At 51.4% G+C, this 15,883-nt stretch overlaps 1 protein-coding gene across 1 annotated transcript in view; it reads left to right on the plus strand.

Moving 5' to 3' along the window:
* LOC144180124 (phosphatidylinositol 4-kinase alpha-like) overlaps positions 1-15,883 on the plus strand; it is a 59,311-nt gene that overhangs the window by 33,550 nt on the left and 9,878 nt on the right. Inside the window, exons 8-11 of the mRNA XM_077708518.1 lie at positions 7,028-7,323; positions 9,975-10,878; positions 11,314-13,010; positions 14,403-14,973. Coding sequence (XP_077564644.1) covers positions 7,028-7,323; positions 9,975-10,878; positions 11,314-13,010; positions 14,403-14,973 — 3,468 coding nt within the window. The remainder of the gene's footprint in view (positions 1-7,027; positions 7,324-9,974; positions 10,879-11,313; positions 13,011-14,402; positions 14,974-15,883) is intronic.

Here is a 15,883-nt window from a genome sequence, read left to right on the forward strand (position 1 = left end):
GGAGCGCAATGAACGCGAAGCGGCGCCAACGCAGGCGCAAAGCACTCCGTGCCCAAAACTACCGTCGCCGAAGTAGACGACAAGAGCCGACGGAATGCGTTCCACCAACGCGCCCGCCGGCGCACGGGGAACGCCGGTCGCTTAGCCGGCGGACCATTCGCTGCGCCATCTACATTGTTCTCCGCGAGTGATGGACATTAAGGCCCGCAGGAGAGAGCGAAGTCGGCGCTCCTGTTTATCTTGCTCCGTGGTGGCGAGCTTATGGCGCGTGTCTCCCGGGTGTCGATAAATGATTCTTCCCACAGTGCTTAGGGATTCCGTCTTGCTCTTGCCGGGCTCTATAAGAAAGCGTAGCAGCTTCCACGTTTTGGAAGGACTAACGATGTTACGCATTCCGTCGCTGACGGCGAGCCAGTTTTCCTTGCACAATGAAGCGGCACACCACGCCGTTTCCTTTATAAGCTGAGCAATGCAAAAAAACTTGCGATTGAGCTCTTGTTTCCGCCAACGTTTGATTAGACTGCTGCGGGCTTCCCACGTGTGAATGAGGCGTGCGTCGACGCATGGGGTCGACGTTTCAATAGTTTTTGTGTAGTTTCGGACGCCCTGGCGGAGACGGGATATCCACTCTTGAAGAGTGATTGGTGGATAATTTGTCATTTTTTTCTCTTCTTTGCCGTTCTTAGCGGAGTTTAGACCAGTCAGTGAGGCGTGCCGTGCCGAATTCGACTCCGTACTCTGTGCCGTATATTGCGATGGCCTGACGGCGTGGTCACTTCCTAAATATTCTGTTATAGCCGCAAAGGACTGGAAGTGGAACAAAATATCCCGGGTCTGATGACATAGTGACATAGCAGTACTACCAGATCGCGAACTGCGTCTGCAACAGCTCACAGATATATGCGGAGAGGAAGCCACTGAACTGGGGTTAGAGCTTAGCACAGCAAAGTCGGGAGTTGTCGTTTTAATGACGACGCCCGTAACGAATCGGCATTCGTTCAACAAGCAACAATACCGTGGATAATCAAATAAAAATATCTGGGCGTATGGATAAACGAAGGTCAGGCGTATATAAAAACTCATGACGAGCATTTAAGAATGAAAAGCAGAAGAAACGCCTCTATCATTAAGCACAGAGCAGTGTGGGGATATAACAGATATGAAGTAGTGAGAGAAATCTGGAAGGGAGTAATGGTACCAGCACTCACCTTTTCAAACGCAGTACTGTGTCAGGGCTGGAAGTAAATCAGAGGGCGGTAGGTCGGTTGGCTATAATAGGAGCACACAGTAAAACAACAAATGAGGCAGTGCAGCGAGACCTGGGATGGGCCTCCTTTGAAGTGAGAGAAACACTGAGCAAAATATGTTTTGAAGAACAACTTAGAAATATTGATGACCAGAGATGGGCGGCCAAAGGGTTACGGTATCTTAACATGAAAAGCGTGTACACATAGTGGAGGAAGACAACCAGAAGGCTCAGGACAAAGTATATGAAACCTGGAACTGGAGGGGAAACGACCAAGGCAATAAAAAAGGAAGTGAAAGGATCAGACAACGACCTGGAAAAAGAGGATGGACTCGAAGAAATCTTTAGACATCTACAGGATCGGGAGCAGGAGATCACAAGGTAAAAATTCTTCAAAAATAGCAAAGGGAGTGCATGCTTTTTAAAGCCCGGGCGGGTTGCTTGCGGACAAAAACGCTTATCCGCAAGCTGATACTGGAACAACTGTGCGCAGGCGGCGGCAAGGAGCCAGAAACCATGTGACATATTGTAACGGAGTGCAAAGGTATCCGTCCAGTCCTCAGTGAGGGAGACATCCAGCTTCCGGGAGCTCTTGGCTTTAAGGTTAACGGGAAAGTGAATTGAATAGCAGTAGAGGTTAGTAAAAGAAGTTTAAAATGTTGGTGGGAAAAGAAAAGGGAACAATCTGGGAAGACATGCGAATAAATGAGTCAGATTAGCACAAAAAATTACACCTTCCCGATGGGGAACCCTGAGTAGTATGCGAAGCAGGCATGGGGTCGATTCAAGTGCCTATTAGTTTTCAGTTCGTCGTTTCTGTGAGGTTGAGGTACGTAGCTACAGTTATATTTACCGTTTGGTTTCCATGGTAACTACCACACTTTTCGCTTCCCGGAACTACGAAATGGGAAATTGCGTTGACGCCATGGCTGTTTCGCATACTACTCAGGGTTCCCCTTCGGGAAGATGGTGTAATTTTATTGGAGGGGGTGAGGGTGTTAGACTGGAGAGGCATTAGAGAGAGAGAGAGAGAGAGAGAGAGAGAGACGTTGTACGTGGTATGAGTTTGTCTGTATTTAAGCATTATCATCATCATGTTCAACGTAGGTGACGTCCAGCTGTCGTTTGCGTTTCGCTTTATGACCGCCTTATGGTCCGTGAAATGTAAAGTCAAGGGCTATTGTAGTGGATGAACCCTAAAGTTGCTGAAGATGAGGTTGATGCCCGTTCCCCGGGTGGTTGTGGGCTGCTTGTAATCATGGCCCGCCGAGACTCGCCGACGCACGCCGCTGCCGACGACAATGAAACGTCGAAGGCGCGTGAAGCGTGCTCGTCTCATGCCGGCCCAGGAAGACACCGGCAACACTGTCGCTCCAGGAGCCATAGAAGGGACCGGGCGTTCAGCAAGCCGAGCATGCGCAGTGGGGGTGCGGACGGCGCAACGACACCCACAAGAGGGGGACATAGCCCGACCATGAGATGCTTCGCATCTAAAAATTTCGTAAGGGTGTTTTTTTGGCGAGGTGATTCTACAGTGGCGTTACGATAGTGCAACGCTACCCAGTTACAAAGCGAAAGCCGCTAGGCATCATCATTATCATCATATTCTGTGTGGTGCGCCCAGTCAGCATGAAGGATGTGGCCAATGATAGTAATGTCTGGTGAAGTGTCCTTGGTGACGCTATTGCCCAGGCGTGTGTGCTTGGCGGCGTTGGCCAGGGGAGTTAGGTCATGGCTTTCGATGATGGCATGCAGAGCAATAACACGTGTATTTGAGTACGTATACCGCCAGAGCTGGTGGGCCGCGCTGAAATCGCCCGTTATGATAAGGAGGTGACCTCCTGCTTTGCGGATGGCCTGAGTGATAACATCGTGGAGGCTGGGGCCTTAACACTTGGGTCTGCAGTAGATGTTCTGCAGTAGATGTTCTGGGTCTGCAGTAGACGCTGGCAATAGACTTCACACGCTGGTGAGCCAACAAATCCCTGCAATCCAACACGCTCTCCAACAAGCAGAGAAGTTGGGAATCTTGCTAGAACTCGTACCATTAGCCGCAGAACCGACCCACACTGCAGAACATCTACTGCAGACCCAAGTGTTAAGGCCCCAGCCTCCACGATGTTATCACTCAGGCCATCCGCAAAGCAGGAGGTCACCTCCTTCTCATAACGGCCGCAGAACCGACCCACAGCCTCTTACTTTTTGTAAGAGGCTGTGGGTCGGTTCTGCGGCTAATGGTACGAGTTCTAGCAAGATTCCCAACTTCTCTGCTTGTTGGAGAGCGTGTTGGATTGCAGGGATTTGTTGGCTCACCAGCGTGTGAAGTCTATTGCCAGCGTCTACTGCAGACCCAGAACATCTACTGCAGAACATCTACTGCAGACCCAAGTGTTAAGGCCCCAGCCTCCACGATGTTATCACTCAGGCCATCCGCAAAGCAGGAGGTCACCTCCTTCTCATAACGGCCGCAGAACCGACCCACAGCCTCTTACTTTTTGTAAGAGGCTGTGGGTCGGTTCTGCGGCTAATGGTACGAGTTCTAGCAAGATTCCCAACTTCTCTGCTTGTTGGAGAACGTGTTGGATTGCAGGGATTTGTTGGCTCACCAGCGTGTGAAGTCTATTGCCAGCGTCTTCTCCGCACGTCACGTAGCCGGGACGGCGAAGGGAGGAATTGGTCCCCTGCAGTGCTATGACATCCGGTGGTGAGGTAGACGCTGCGATGAATTGAGAGAGTGAGCCGCACTTGTTTTTAGATGCAGAGCATCTCATTCACTCGCCTTGTCCCTCCGGCGTCATCGTCGTCGTCGGCGTTGTCCACCCCTCCCCCATTCTCCTCGCCACGCCAGCTGCGCTCTCCGCCGCTCACCCCCTCTCATCTCCGATAGCGAACACTCTCTCGCGAGGGGCATTGGATTGGATTCGATTGGATTGGCTTGGCTTGGCTTGGCTTGGCTTGGCTTGGATTGGCTTGGCTTGGCTTGGATTGGATTTGGATTGGATTAAAGTGGATTGTGTTGGATTGTGTTGCGTCATAGCCGCGGCAGACGCGCTGGGGCCGGCGCATGTGCAGTACCCTCTCTTCAGCGGTTTCCTCTCCATCGGGCTCGCTGCGCATATAACCGGTGTACCGTTCTCCAGCGAAGCAACATCCACGCTTGGCTCAAACACCTAGAGTCCACGCCGCTTTACAAGTACGCCAACGTCGTCATCGACTGTGACCGGCTTACGCAGTCCCCTCAACGTTATGCGCGCTATAAAACGCGGTCCCTTCGCCGCTCCGCCTATGCGTCGCATCTATACACAGGGGTTCCCGCGAGGGGAGGTGGTAGTTTTTTGAACCTGCGGATATTCCATTGCCTTATGGTGGTTTTGTAGTTGAGGGTTTGTTTATTCTTGTGCACTGCAATCTTGGTTCAGGTGATCCTCTTGGGAGGGAGTAGGTCTGCTGTAGGGCTTCGTGTCGCGCCGTGGTCGGCGAGCGGGGTGAGTTTGAATGTGAGCTTCAAGCGTTTCAAAGCGCAGGTTAGTTCGTTGCATGTAGTTCAAATAGTTGCGAGTTGTGAGATTTCTGTGAGTTGCGGTGTCGGTGTGCGAGGTGGTGGCGAGGATTCGACCGGCTTTGGTGGTTAGCGTTGTGTATTTCTGCGTTTCTATAGAGTTAATTGCGGTTGCGCCTGCTACCTGATTTCACTGCGAAGGGCATGTAGGCCTTCTCCCAGACTGGTTATATCCGATTTAAGTTCTGCATTATCTTCCATTAGTCGCGTGTTCGCAGCCTGAATTTGTTTAAGCTCAGCCCCAGGAGGTGATGGGTAACGAGCTTTAGGAGAGAGCATCTGGGCCCAGCTCACCTGCGCCGATGACGGGTCTTTTTGCCTTGGGGTACTCCGCCTCATTCCTCGGGACTTAGAACGTGATTGCGATCTTGAATTGCTACGCCCCTTGCTCTAGGATAGGTGTCGGCGGCGAATCGCTCGGCTGGTGTACAAGGTGCCGTGTCGCTTTCACCCTTTACTGCGGCATTTGGAAGGTCGTGCGGCGTACGCACGTCCATGTCTTCATAGCCAGTATTGCCAGGTAGCGGCGGGTGGGCTTGAACGACGCTTGACGGAGTAGCCGCGGACGCCATTATCGATGACTTGTTCCGCCTAATTCGTGGCTAGACCCTTCCAGTGATGTTAAGGTTAGAGGAGAATCCCCTTCAAAACTTAGTGGCCGCAAACAGAAAGTTATTCTACTTACGGCCAAAAGTTGTATATCTTCGTGCTCCTGGTAGCCAGGCACGCGATGGAAACGTTTTTTGGGTCTTTAAATGAATTCGGCAGATATCGGCCTTTGTTCGCGCAGCCGATGTAGATATCACCTCAAAGACCGCAATGCGGATGATGATTCCCCTTCGGTGCGTCCAAGTTCGCTCTGCATTCGCGCTACTTTGCCGACTGCGCCCAGCAGAGTGTGTTTTGTATTGCGGTGTTTGCGTTTACTGACGGCTCTTGCCGCCAAAATGGACCAGCCACCCGACAAACTTGGTGTACACACACGGTTATCTGCGGCACAAGTGTTTTTTCAAGTCTTACCCACAAGTCTTTTTATTGATACTTTTTAAGGTGTACGGGGTCGAAACAGGACACGGTTTAATATTCAGTATCAACTGTAGTTGTGCGCTGACAGGGAACACACCTGCTCTGGAAGCGAACTTTCCACTCAACGAACACGAATGGGATTAGTGTACAACATAACCTTGCATAAAACGCAATATTCCATGCCTTATGTTTTCCGTGCTAGGCCAGCAAAGCTCGTCTGTGACGTGGCATGAACTGGGAACGATATCGTAGTACAGTTCACACATTCAGATTTTTGCCTGCCTTCATCCTTAAATGAACGTATAACCAGAAAGCGGGGTAAAACTTTACTGAAAATGAGGTAAACCGTCACGGCAAGGCAACGGTATTTCCGGAGAGTCGTCGGATGTTTTACGTGACTTTTCCCAGGTGACCCACACTCGCGACTTGCAACCTTTTTTGGGAAATCATGGGATCATAAGAATTAATACACGTCCTGAGAACGTAGCGGCTTCAAAAGAGGCAGTGCACCCGACCTTGCAACCCGCCAATCACCATTGCCGGAAACTCACCACCGACATGCACCGTACCTTGCCCATAGTGATTTCGACGACACCCTTGCGGACGGCGTGAACATTTTGGGTCATTATGGGCTGACTGCAATCTGTGAGAAGTGTCACTTCTAAGTGAAAGTGTGTGCCGGTACAGCTGTTGTGTCTGTTGCAGTCGTGGGAGGAAACTTTGTCGGAACTTTGTCGGGCGCGGAGTATGTTGTGCACTGTACATAACCACGGTGCACTTATCGATGGGTAATCATGTTAGAGCATGTAAGGCCGTTTTACCAGGAGGTAGAGAAGTGGCTAGGCCAGTTCAGCTGTTGTGCCCGTTGGAGTTGGGCGAGTGAACTTTGTCGGGCGCGGAGGATGCTGTAAATTCTATTTGAACCTCGCGCTGAACTGTCACGTGGTTCGAATGAGCCAAGCAAAGAAGAGGACGAGAAAAAAGCAATGTGCGTGCAGCGCGCAGTGCGTGCTGCACGCAAGCGCTTTGCTTTGTCTTTCAGAAAAGAACACGACGCTCGTTGAAATGCATGCGGGGATTTGCGTCTCTTTTCTTCAGCGCCACTAAAAGCCGAGGCGCGGTTTTCCCACAGGCTCATCTCACTTGGGGAGAGGAAGATCTGTTTGTGGCCATCTACAAAGTTGTTCCTCCTCCAGGCCGACATCACGCGCGGCGAGGGCGCCCTGGTGGCCATCAACACCATCATGGCGCTGGGCAGGGTGGCCGTGGAGCTCAAGGGCACGCCCCGCACGGAGAAGTCGGTGCTGCAGTTCTACCAGCAGCGCTTCTGCAAGCCGCCCTCCGTGCTGGACACGCTCATCGTGGACCAGATGGGCCGCATGCTGGCTGCCAGGGTGGACCTCGTCGTCCGCGACCAGATCATCAAGATGCTCACCATGGTCGTACTGGTGTCCGGCTCCATGCAAACCAAGCATCTGGAGGCCCAGACTAAGTGAGCTCTCCTCTGCTACGACCTAACCTGCAGAATGGGCCAGCCCTCTTGGGCTTCGGGCAAATACAGTCGACTGCAGTTAACGCGGAGTCCACGAGGACAGCAAAAAAAACTTCCAACTAAGCGAACTTTAATCAAACATTTAGTCGACAATAGGTCAGTTATGAAAAGTAGTCTATCGTTGTTGTTCCCCATGCGTCTATCAAGCGGCAACGCTTTTGGCGGACATACCTAGCCACTGAAAGGAACTCTGTTGGACCGTGCGTCCTTCATCCAAAGAAGCGGCACTTCCTAAAACTCAGGATAAATGCTGGTGCACATTCGTTTGCGAGACTTGTGTGGATATTCATTGCGATATTTTAAAGCGTGTAAAGCTGAATGCACCACCTCCACGCGATCTTTAGCTTTACCGTGCCTCATTTTAGATACCGTTCAGAATCACTATTTTTGTCGCCATCTATTTTAAATAAGGTCTCATCTTCCATTCGCAACCGGCATTCTTTAGTTGACTGAGCCCGTATAGGCTTGGCATCGCTGCAGTAACCAGAAGAGCGATGCCTTTTAATTTCTTCGGAGATGCCTAAAATTTCTTCTATAATCACCAACACGGTTTCCGATAGCACCTCTCACGTGAGACCCAATTAGCCGAGTTTACCCACAATTTACTAAAAACCATGGATGATAACCTTCAGATTGATGCCATATTCATTGATTTTTCCAAAGCTTTTGATCGCGTACCACATAGTCTATTACTCAGCAAAATTCATCCACTTGCCATTGCACCGAATATTGTCTCCTGGGTTGAACACTTCCTTTCTAACCGTAAACAACTCACCTCTGCTAATAATCATAACTCCGGTCTAGGTCTCCTCCACAAATTGGACAAATAAAAGTTATTTCTCTCTCTCCTCTTTAACTAACGTATCATCAGGCATCCCTCAGGGCGCGGGCTTATCACTTCTTCTATTTTAATTATTCATAAATGACCTGCCAACAAACATTCAAACAAAACTACGACTATTTGCAGACGACTGTGTCATATACTCCCACATTCACCACATTGAAAACAGTACTAAACTACAAGACATCCGCACAGTTGCGCTATGGTGCCAAGACTCACCAATGCCGTTTAACCTAACCAAATTCAAAACGATGTCATTTTCCCGTAAGCGCGCCACTGTTCATCATACCTACTTTATCAATTCACATCCTCTCGTTTTGGCTTCGTCATACAAGTATCTCGGAGTGCACATGTACCCATTTCTTTCATTTGCGCCGCACGTGCAGTACATCTGCTCACACGCTCTGCGCACGCTTGATTTTCTGCGCCGTAATCTAAAATCTGCATCTCCTGACGTTAAAAAACTAGCATACTTAACATACGTACGCCCAAAACTCGAAGGCGCATCGTCCATTTGGAATCCATCCCAGGCATATCTCGCTAACGAACTAGAATCAGTCCAAAACCGCGCAGCACGCTTTATAACCTCACAGTTCTCCAGAGAAATCAGCGTCACCGCCCTAAAACAATCAATCGAACTGCCATCTCTCGCGTCACGCCGCCTCATCTCACGCCAATGCCTCCCCCACAGTTTCCTTTTCCGCCATGAATCAAGACACGAACTTTTACAGCCCCCTAACAGAACTACTACTCGCATTAACCATTCTAACCTCATTGCACGAATCAACGGCCGTACATCCGCAATGAACGACTCCTTTTTCTCCCAAGCAATTACACTTTGGAATCACCTCCCCTAATTCATTGTTGCCACACCTGACCGCACATCATTCCGCGCAAAACTGGAATCCCACTTTGATTCCAGCCAATAACCCGTAGCTGTAGATATATCCTACCAGCGTACTGTATGTATAATTGTTTTGCCAAGTCGTTTGTACTCATATATCCTACCAGCGTACTGTATGTATAATTGTTTTGCCAAGTTGTTTGAACTCTAATTCCCAGTCAAAGCGTTTCTTTTGTTTGCCGTTTGATTCGTTTTTGTTGTTCTTGACTAAACTACCATATGCGTATTTAGAACTATTGTTTATAATAATTTGTTCACATTGAATTGTACACCCTCACAGCGTATTTGTTGCCCCCCTTATGTAATGCCCTCGGGCCTTTAAGGATGCAAAAAATGACATGAAATTAAATCTGATTTTAAGGCCGTGAAAGAAAAAAAGAAAGCAATGGTAGACAGAATATTCGCTGATTTTTTTTTTTCAGCACCTAGGTGAAAATTCTAGTTTCAGAAAAAGCTGAGAAGTTTGGGTTGATTAAATTTCTAACATCGAAACTAGGAAAACAGCAGCAATCTCGCTACGCACCGAACCAATTTTCCGATTCCGAAACCGTTACATGTATGCCAAGTTGTGCCTAAGAACGTCAGCAGGAATCTTTGCTTTGCCTGCACTGGCTGTGCACTAGCTTTCCGACTTGCGAGTGGCACTGGCTGCACCTTCACCCGCTTTTTCGGTTTACTCGTGGGGCAGGCGAGCGCATATGCACTAACCGGTTCTTTGCAAATGAGAGCTATTAATATGCGATTTTTTATCAAAACGAAATGCTTTTTTAACCGTAAAAGTTTTGGGAAATTTTGAATCAGCTAGTACTCTTCCCAAGGCCTCTTCCAGACTCTTCTTTCGTACGTGTTTTCTAGCTACAAGCACGTCCTGGATCCAGTCCTTAAGGTCCTGATGAAAGTAGCCTCTGTCCTGGAGGGCCTCCACGAGCAGGTCGAGTTGCTGAACACCCTGCTCGAGCTCTTCGTGCAGATAGCTGTCGACGGCTGCCGGTGCTGCGACAGCCAGGAAGCGTTCAAGGATTCCGGGTGCGCCGCCAACATCGGCGTGCTCATCCCCATCATATCGGTCCTCGTCCAGCGCATGGAGCCCATACTGGACGCCAAGCCTCGCCTGCAGAAGCTGTTCTTCGACTTCTGGCTCTACTCGTCCCTGCTCGGCTTCACCGTCACTTCGCGGTTCTGGCCCGCCGAGTGGTTCACGTCAGCGGGCTGCATCGCCCTCAAGTCTCCAGTGCTGATCAGCGACGAGCACTTGAGGCGGACCCTGCTGGGCAACAACACTGTGCAGCACGAGGCCGAGGCGGTCATCGACCTCAACGACGTCAAGTTCCAGCTCTTCAAGGAACTGAACGGAGGCACCGACATCAACGCCATCCTGGCCAAGATGAGCTTCCGGCAGGCGACGTACCTGCTGTCGGTGAACGACCTGGAAACACTGCGGGTGCAGAACTCGCTGCTGACCAGAACCCCGTACCAGGTCATGATGCGCTACCTCGAGTGCCCGCTCATCCTGAGGGACAAAGGGGGCATGTTCCCGTGCATGTCCCTTGTGGCGGAGAAGGTCTTCGGGATGTTCCTCGACGTGATGGCTGGCAAAACCAAGCAGGAGCAGCGCGACGCTGAAATCGAGGAGGCGTTCGTCTTCTTCTTGGTGAAGATCGCGGGCCCAGAGAAGCCGATTCGGCGGCTCGCCAACAAGTTCATATCGAGCTTCATTGACTGCTTCCCCCACCTGTTGTGGTGCCGCAAGGTAATCTGTAATCGCTATAATTATTGTTTATTACATTTTAAAAATCTCCATCGCAAGAAAGACTAGTAATGGCAGTGTTCCACTGAGGCAAATCTTCTAAAAATACGAAATAGGAACAGTGAACTTTTGTTGTGAGAAAGATGGACAGGAATCAATATTCCTTCCATTATGGAAGAAAATACCCTTCCCCTTGTTCCTCACCAACTTCAAAGGCGCGTTAATCTGAACACCTGTTGTATACTCTGTAAAGCGTTCTCCCAATACAATGTCCTCATCGCCCCTTTCTTTGCAAATCGAATCAAGGGGCAATTTCTGCCATAGCACTCTATAGCTAGCCGTTATCACCCCTTTCACGCGACTACGAGACATATACGAACGCTGTGTGCTCTCAGGATTCCGAGAGCTCGTATCTTCAAACACCGCAATGTCGGGCAGGTCCTCTGGTCCATGCTCGACCTTTTGCAGGCCCTGGCCTCATCCCTGGAGCTAGATCCAAACGAAGCCGACAACGTGGTGACGCTTCCCGGCACCCAGACGACGATCTGCCTAAGTGACACCATGGAAGGCCGCGAAACTATTGTGCAAGAGCTGACCACCCACTGCCGGAAGATAGTCGAGGAAGCCGTCAAGTGGGCCCCAGTGGCCACGCGTTCCCACCTTCACGAGTATATGGTGCAAAACTCGGACATTGTTGGAACGCTGCCCCAACACACGGGCGTCGCGTGCGCCCTCGAGAGCATTATGGACTTCGCAGGCCTCAACGCCTCCTCTCAGCCCATGTCGGAATCGCTGCTCGAGCGGAGGCCCCTCTGCACAAAGAAAGACTACACCGAGTTCGTCTCTTCCCTGGAGATCAGGTGCCGGTATTCGGGCGAGGTGGCCGGACTCCTCATGAGTTCAAAGAGCACGGAGCGCACTCGGAGGGAGCTCGCCGCAAAGCTGCTGGTCCAGTTGCAGGCAAGCTGGAAGATGTCCAACCCGCAGCTGCACAAACGTTGCATATTTCGGATCTGCGCCCTCCTCGTCAGCACCGAGAACCTCGACCGGAAGCTGTTGCGGGCCCTTTGCTGGTCGCCGGTTTGGTACTTCTCGGAGGAGCCCACGCGCAACACCATCTACTGCTGGCAATGGTTTCTGGCTGCAAAACCGCAGGAGACGGTGCACTTCCTGCACGAGATGTCCAACGCTTGGTTCGCCACAATCGAGCGCGAGTTGGGAATCTTCTCAAAGGATCCCGTGCAGACAGATCCGTGTGCGGTGGGCGAGAAGAGTGAGCTGCGGCCGAAGGTGCCCTACATCGCGCCGCACGAAGCCTGGGTCAACTTCATCGTCGCAAAAATTGAGTCCGCGAAGTTTAGCAGCAAGACTGAGATCGAGATCTTCACGAACCTCATCTGCCGCTCTTTTCCCCCTCAAATCGGCGAAGAAAAGTTCAGCAGTCGGCACATATCCGTAGTTGGCACCAAGTTTGGCCTGCTGAGTGGCGCCGTGGCTCTTCTTCACAGCGACGCGGACGTCCTGACTAGCGAGATCATGCGAGCTGTCCTCCGGGAGCGCATATACAGCGCCAGTCTAGACTACTTCTGCGGTCCTCAGTTGTACCCGAACGAGAGAGGGTGCAAACTGCGAGAACACATCCTCATGATGACCAGGTTCTGGATGGGAATATATGACGACAAGCGATACCTCGGCCATTGCAACTATACCGGTGAGATCTGTGCCAGCCAACCTGCCTCTCACGGCGCAGAGTTGTCAAAATGTGGCTCGATGCAAGAAGACAAGCCGTCTGAACTGCTATCCGCGGCGCCTTTGGGCTTTGGCAAACAACGCGCTGCGGAAGCACCCGTGGCCGGGACGCTGCCTCGGGACGTGGGCGAGGCGTCGGCGACGCCGGTGCTCAGCAGAGAATGCCTGCGCAAGCGTTCGCTGATACTCGCGCTTTTGTCGGTTGAGATCGAATTCTTGATAACGTCGTACAATCCGCTGTCGCTAGAAGACTGCGCCGTGCCGAACGAAGACATCATCAGCGCTTGGAGAAGTCAGCACATTTCCGACAAGAGTTGGGTCGACATGGCCCAATGTGCCTGGAACCTGTCGCCGCTCTTGGCCGTCTACTTGCCGAACCGCTTTCCGTAAGTGCACGACAAAAAGCCCCGCCCCCTCCGCCTACCTGCGACTATGGTTGAACGCTAAGCTTTCTCGTGGAGAATGTTTTGGTTGTCGTCTGAGTTTGGACTTCGACTCGCATGCATTTTAGAATTTCGCTCGTTGAGCTTTGGCTCTGACCCGTACGCACTTGGAACTTATTAACACAGCGACTCTGACCTTCGCCATTTCATTTTGCACGAAGAAAGCTTCGCGTTCAACCCTCGTCATCGCTACAGGGGTGCATTGTTTCTGTAACATTGCACGACCATGCACCCCTTTTCAAATCCTAGCCGCTTTGACCGCGTCTGGGTGTCGCAATCGGGTAGACGTCCGGTTTATAATGCGAGGGACCCAGGTTTGATTCCGACAACGGGAAGTTTTTTTTTTTTACTTCACTCGCGATCATCATTACCGTCAGCGAAAGTTGGCTTCCCTGTAGTGCGTTTTTGATGCGAAATACGCCATCACTGAAACGTAGAAAGTTTCGCTGTAATTCGTTGCTATTACGCGTACTAGTGCGAGGCCGAAGAACTTTGTCAAGTAGAAGTTTTTGCAGCGCTTCACGACGCTAACCGACGAGGCAGCCTCGAGGGTTAGACAAACTGTGTTCGCTGTGCCGCTCTTTTAAACCTTTGAAAAATTCTGTGTTACTCCTTACCCATCAAAAAGAAGCGAAAAGTAAAGTAGGAAACAATGCCCCTTCAAACTAAGTTATGAGAAGTTTAAAACCAATATAAAATATTGTTACCCGTCAGTGATAGGGATGACGACGAAGACAAGGGACGTTTTTGTGCTCTTGAAGAGATAAGAGAATCATGTCAATTTCCGGCCTGCGCTGCTCACTACTGTAAATACTGCAAATAGTGTGAATACATTGTGTTGCTTTTTTTATCATCGTAGCAATATAAATATAAGTCTCCGTATATATTTGTGGGTTCATAGACATCTTAATATCTGTGTTGCTTCAACTGATTCCACAGACTGACAAGGCACGTGAAGGCTTATGTAGTCTTCGTATTTTTGTGCAGACTGTTACGCATTGTTTAGTGTTTGACACTGTATTGCGTAGGCAAAGCGTGAGCCCCCGATGTTTCTGTTGTCCCTTTCTGTTGTGCCGACCGTTTGCGCGCTGTTTTTCCATAAGATATAACTATTCCACCTTTCAGTGTTACAATACAGGTATTTTACGGGTATTAACAAAATATCCGTTCATAGCTGCAGCCTCTGACTGATTAGTTGCACGCCTAGCCACTGTGCCTCTGTGAACAAAAAATGCATTTCCCTCAGCCACGTCAAGGCATGCGGCTGGGAAAGATGAAGCTAGAGCTCATGGTCGTTCGTCCACCACGATCGCAATGGCTGCCGAAATCTCGCAGGTCGTCGGAGGCGCTCCGCCGCGAGGTGACGCGGCTGGTGCAGGCGAACCCGGACCTGGTGTGCCACATCCCGGAGGCGCTGGCGTACATGGCGACGCCCGAGTTCGTGCTCGAGGACAACCCGGGCCTGTCCTACCTCCAGGCCTGGGCGCCCGTGTCGCCCGTCAAGGTGCTCGCGTTCTTCTCGCGCCTGTACTCGCCGCACCCGACCACGGCCCAGTACGCCGTGCGCGTGCTCTCCTCGTGCCCCCCGGACGTGCTCATGTTCTACATACCCCAGCTGGCGCAGGCGGTGCGCTACGACAACATGGGCTACATGCGCCACTTCATCCTCTCGTCGGCCAACATCAGCACGCTGCTGACGCACCAGTTCGTCTGGAACATGCGCACCAACATGTACCGAGACGAGCACGGCAACCGCAGGGACCCCGACCTGCACGACACGTTCGCCGCCATGATCGACACCATGGTCAACAACCTCACGGGCAAGGAGAGGCACTTCTACGAGACCGAGTTTGGCTTCCTCGCCAAGATCACCGCCATCTCCGGAGTGCTGCGACAGTACCCGAAGGTACGTGCGGGGAAAGAAACTGAATATGTTGTCTCAGTCGGTCGAACGCTGTGGCGAGAACAAGGGGAACCTTGAAGACATGCTCCTCTTTGTAAGATGGCTTCGGCTCCCATTCTCGCTGTGCTGTTGCTTCATGAAGGCGTTTCGGGGAAACACAAGGACGTAAAAAGGCAGCTTACAATTGTGCGGGGAAGCCTTCGGTTTTATGAAAGGTACACCTCTTGACTCCGCAAGGGACAAAAAAGAACGTTTGCGTGCGTGCCTGTATGTGTGCGTGTGCGTGCGTGCGTGCGTGTGCGTGCGTGTGTGTGCGTGCGTGTATGTGCGTGCGTGCGTGCGTGTGTGCGCGTGCGTGCGTGCGTGTATGTGCGTGCGTGCGTGCGTGTGCGTGTGTGTGCGTGTGCGTGTGTGCGTGTGCGTGCGTGTATGTGCGTGCGTGGATGTGCGTGCGTGCATGTGCGTGTGCGTGTGTGTGCGTGCGTGTGTGTACGTGTGTGTGCGTGTGTGCGTGTACGTGTGTGTGCGTGTGTGCGTGTGCGTGTGTGTGCGTGTGCGTGTGCGTGTGTGCGTGTGTGTGTGTCGGCAAAAGTGCCCTTACATTTCCACGTGTAACAGGGATTTTGCACTTACTTTTTACTGCAAAGCAGCATATGTGTCACCCCCCAGTTTTTATTCCGGTGAAGCAGGTTTACTCGGCGCCGCTCCGGGGCTCCTCCTCCCAACCGCCGACCCTCGCCACTACTGATGCCTCTTTCAGAAGTTGCGCAGTCGGCTGGCAGCGGCTGTAGCGCCGTTATCAGATGATTGCGGCGAATCAACACCAGCGCGAACACGACGGGCTTTATAGATAGCCGGTAGTGCTAAAGACGCCCAAAAGCCGCCGCCACCGCAGCCCCCGAGAATGTAGCCG

Source organism: Haemaphysalis longicornis, unplaced genomic scaffold (assembly GCF_048455015.1).
Source record: "Haemaphysalis longicornis isolate Haplotype H1 unplaced genomic scaffold, Haemaphysalis longicornis Haplotype H1 scaffold_4, whole genome shotgun sequence".
Classification (NCBI taxonomy): Eukaryota; Metazoa; Arthropoda; class Arachnida; order Ixodida; family Ixodidae; genus Haemaphysalis; species Haemaphysalis longicornis.